The 3,634-nt window shown below is 51.5% G+C and overlaps 1 protein-coding gene across 1 annotated transcript; it reads left to right on the forward strand.

Moving 5' to 3' along the window:
* Window positions 1–2,063: 2,063 nt before the first annotated feature.
* On the forward strand, window positions 2,064–3,416 carry LOC142574002 (uncharacterized). Its single transcript, XM_075683201.1, has one exon. It carries the CDS (start codon window positions 2,117–2,119, stop codon window positions 3,362–3,364), a length of 1,248 nt encoding a protein of 415 aa, XP_075539316.1. The 5' UTR covers window positions 2,064–2,116; the 3' UTR covers window positions 3,365–3,416.
* Window positions 3,417–3,634: the final 218 nt, after the last annotated feature.

The following is a 3,634-nucleotide window of genomic DNA, read 5'->3' on the forward strand; positions in this document are numbered from 1 at the left end:
TTTCTTCTGCGCTCTGCGCACACGCAGAGCCATCACGCGGCAAACACAGAAGACCCCCTCCTCGCAATGTGCGGCGCTGCCCCGACACGTGGAACGTCACTCACCCGCTTCTCCCCTTCGGGCCGTGTGGGGACCGGTGCAACGATGCCCCACTACCCTTGCGTTTAATAAGTTTTCTCGCTCCCTCCCCTTCCAACTTCCAGCGTGCGTCACTCGAACCTTCGCTTTTAGGCGACGCGCCTCTTTTTTTCGCTCACAGCGCGATGCCTAGGTGCAGCGTCCGATGCGGGAAGCCTCTGACGTGATCGCTGCGCTGCGGCACGTCTGGTGGGAAAGCGTCCCCTGCGATGTGTGCCGAGCTGCTTCCGAGGAGTCATGCGTCTGCGTGGTGCTCCCAAGCGAGATAGAGGACGAGCCCATCGCGTCCGCCTTCGTGGCGCGTCGCGACCCGGCTGTCTGTGCCAATCACGACGTTTGGCTCGCGTAGATCGTTTCTCCCTCCGAGACACCGAGTTCTTTGGTTCGTTCCGCTTGCTCAGGCGCAGGTTTCGTTGCCGCGCCGAACGCTGCGTTGCTCGGCGTTCACCGCGTGATTGGTGGGTGGAAAGTCCGATGCGGGGCGCCTCATAAGTGGTCGCTGTGCCATCGCCCATTGTCTTACACCCCTTGGCGGGTCGAAGGAAACGCTATCGCGTTCCACTCTTGAAGGCGCAGCTTAAGCGTCCTCCAATTTTTTCAAGTCTTTGGCGGCCCCTTTCTTATGGATTAAGATTATGTTAGCGCTCTTCCACGATTCCGGTGCGCTCGAAGTCATGAGGCATTGCGTATACAGGGCGGCCAGTTTTTCTAGAACAATCTGCCCACCATCTTTCAACAAATCTCCTGTTACGCGATCCTCCCCAGCTGCCTTCGCCTTTTGCATAGCTCCCAATGCTTTCTTTACATCTTCCGGCGTTACTTGTGCGATTTCAAATTCCTCTAGACTATTTTTTCTCTTCTAATGAAGGACATACAGGAGAGATACATAGGCGACACTAGCAAGGAACCCCTACCTAACTATGAAGGCGTAGGCAACTCCAGCCTAGACGAACCCATCAGCGAGGCGGAGGTCCGGGCGGAGATTGCCAAGCTCAAAACCAAATCAGCTTCAGGCCCGGATGGCGTTAGCAATAAAATGCTACGCAATCTAGACGATAACTCTATAACTGCATTAACTAACTTTACGCAGAAGTGCTGGGAAGAGGGTAAACTACCAAATCAGTGGAAAACCGCTAAGGTGGTGATGATCCCAAAACCAGGCAAGAAACTCCAGATAGAGAACTTAAGACCTATCTCCCTAACCTCTTGTGCAGGCAAGCTTTTGGAGCACGTTATTCAAACGCGGCTCAATAACTACATGGAGAATAATGACCTCTATCCGCATTCGATGGTGGGCTTTAGGCCCAGGCTCTCCACCCAGGACGTGATGCTGCAACTAAAACACGAAATCATCGATGCGGAAACGGGGGACGCAAAGGCCATCCTAGGGCTTGACCTAGCGAAGGCTTTTGATAACGTCACACATAAAGCCATTCTTGAGAACCTTCAGGACTTGGGAGTAGGCGTACGAACCTACAATTACATTAGGGACTTCTTGTCAGACCGAGAAGCAAAAATCCAGATTGGAGAATGCCAATCGGATGACATTAAATTAGGCAGCAAAGGGACCCCACAGGGCTCTGTGCTCTCGCCCTTTCTTTTCAATGTGGCCATGATCAAACTCCCTGAAAGACTGGAGGCTATTGAAGGACTAAATCACAGCATATACGCTGATGACATTACGGTGTGGATAGCTAGGGGCAGCGATGCCCAAATAGAGGAGACCCTCCAAAGGGCTATCCAGGCAGTTGAAGGTTACGTCGGACCTAGGGGACTTAAATGTTCACCGCAAAAATCGGAACTGCTTCTATACCAGCCGAAAGGCAGGGCCAGTAAGGAGGAACCGCAAATTTCTCTCACAGCTGGGGGGATCCCCATTCCAAAAGTGGACAAAATCGGAGTTCTGGGACTTTTGATTCAGGCCAACAGCTTTAATGGCGAAACAATAAGGAAACTAGACAGCTGCGCACTGCAGACCATGAGGCTGATCCGCAGGATCGCCAACAGGCGGTCCGGGATGAGAGAAGCGAATCTAGTTAGGCTAGTCCAGGCCTTTGTGATAGGTAGAATAGCTTATGTTGCTCCCTTCCTCAATTTTAGATCATTCGAGAAGAAGAAGATTGAGGGCATCATACGTAAAAGTATCAAACATGCGCTGGGGCTTCCCATCCGCACTGCAAATGAAAAGCTTTTAGCTCTAGGGCTCCACAACACTCTTGAGGAGATTATTGAAGCAGTGAGGATCTCGCAGTATGAGAGACTTGCAGGAAGCCCTACGGGCAGGAAAATCCTAGCTAGGCTAGGCATAAACTATGAGGGGCAGGAAGGCATCAAAGTCGACCTGCCGCGAAGCGTGCGGAACCGACTAATAATCCCACCACTACCTCAAAACATGCACCCAATCCATCACAAGGAACGCAGAGAGAAACGGGCTGAGGCTCTTGAGAAGCGTTTCAAAAACTCGAAGGACGTGCTCTACGTTGATGCTGCAGACTATGGCAACGGCCGCATGGCCCTAGCTGTAGCGAGCGCTGAAACTAGACTGATAGCCAGTGGCACAGTTCCAACGGATTGCTCTCAGATTGGAGAAGAATCTGCCATAGCACTTGCAATTGCAAGTACTTCAGCCAAAATTATAGTAAGCGACTCTAAGGTTGCGGTGATGAACTTTGCCAGAGGCAGAATTTCTCCCGAGGCGAGCAGAATCCTGCAGACCTGCAGAGATAGCAGGAAAATTGAAATAATCTGGGCACCTGCGCACGCCTCCCTCGCTGGGAACGAGGCGGCCCACGAATTAGCTCGAGGACTTACATTCCGAGCTGGCGGGCTAGCCGAAGGCTTCACGGGGCGAGACCGCTTAGTGTGCTACAGAGAAATCACACAACACTACAGACTAGGGCGGGTTAAATATCCTCCGGCTGATGCATCCTTAAACAAGAGCCAGGCCTCCACTTGGCGTCGCCTACAAACCAACTCGTTTCCAAGCCCGGTGTCGTGCAGCCTCTACTACCCGGGTCAGTACTCCAGCCAGTGTAAGCGATGTAAAGCCAGGGCTAATCTTAATCACATTCTGTGGGAATGCCCACAGGCTCCCTCTGAGGGAAGAATAAAGTCTTTAGAACAATGGGAGACCTTATTACTCAGCTCCGATCCGGAGATTCAACTGAAGACCGTCCAACTGGCCGAAATCGCCGCTAGGGTCCAAGGACTCCTGGCCGTCGTCTAGGTGGGAAGACTTAAAGCCTTCCCTACATCTGTTGGACAAATAAAGTTTTACAATCCAATCTTCCATTATCGTCGTGGGTGCCACTGGTACTGTATAAATCTACATAGAACTCCCCAGCCACTTGAACGATCTCATCCATATTAGTAATGACATTGCCGACTTTGTCTCTTAACGCATACAACTGATTCTTGCCTACTACTAGTTTCTCCTTCACTGCTTTTAGGCTTCCTCCGTTCCTGACAGCATGATCAATTCTATCCTTATTATACT

This window comes from Dermacentor variabilis, chromosome 3, assembly GCF_050947875.1.
Source record: "Dermacentor variabilis isolate Ectoservices chromosome 3, ASM5094787v1, whole genome shotgun sequence".
Lineage (NCBI taxonomy): Eukaryota > Metazoa > Arthropoda > Arachnida > Ixodida > Ixodidae > Dermacentor > Dermacentor variabilis.

Excerpts from the sequence above, each read along its gene's own strand:
- LOC142574002 (XM_075683201.1), top strand. The coding sequence starts at position 2,117 with ATGAGGCTGATCCGCAGGATCGCCAACAGGCGGTCCGGGATGAGAGAA.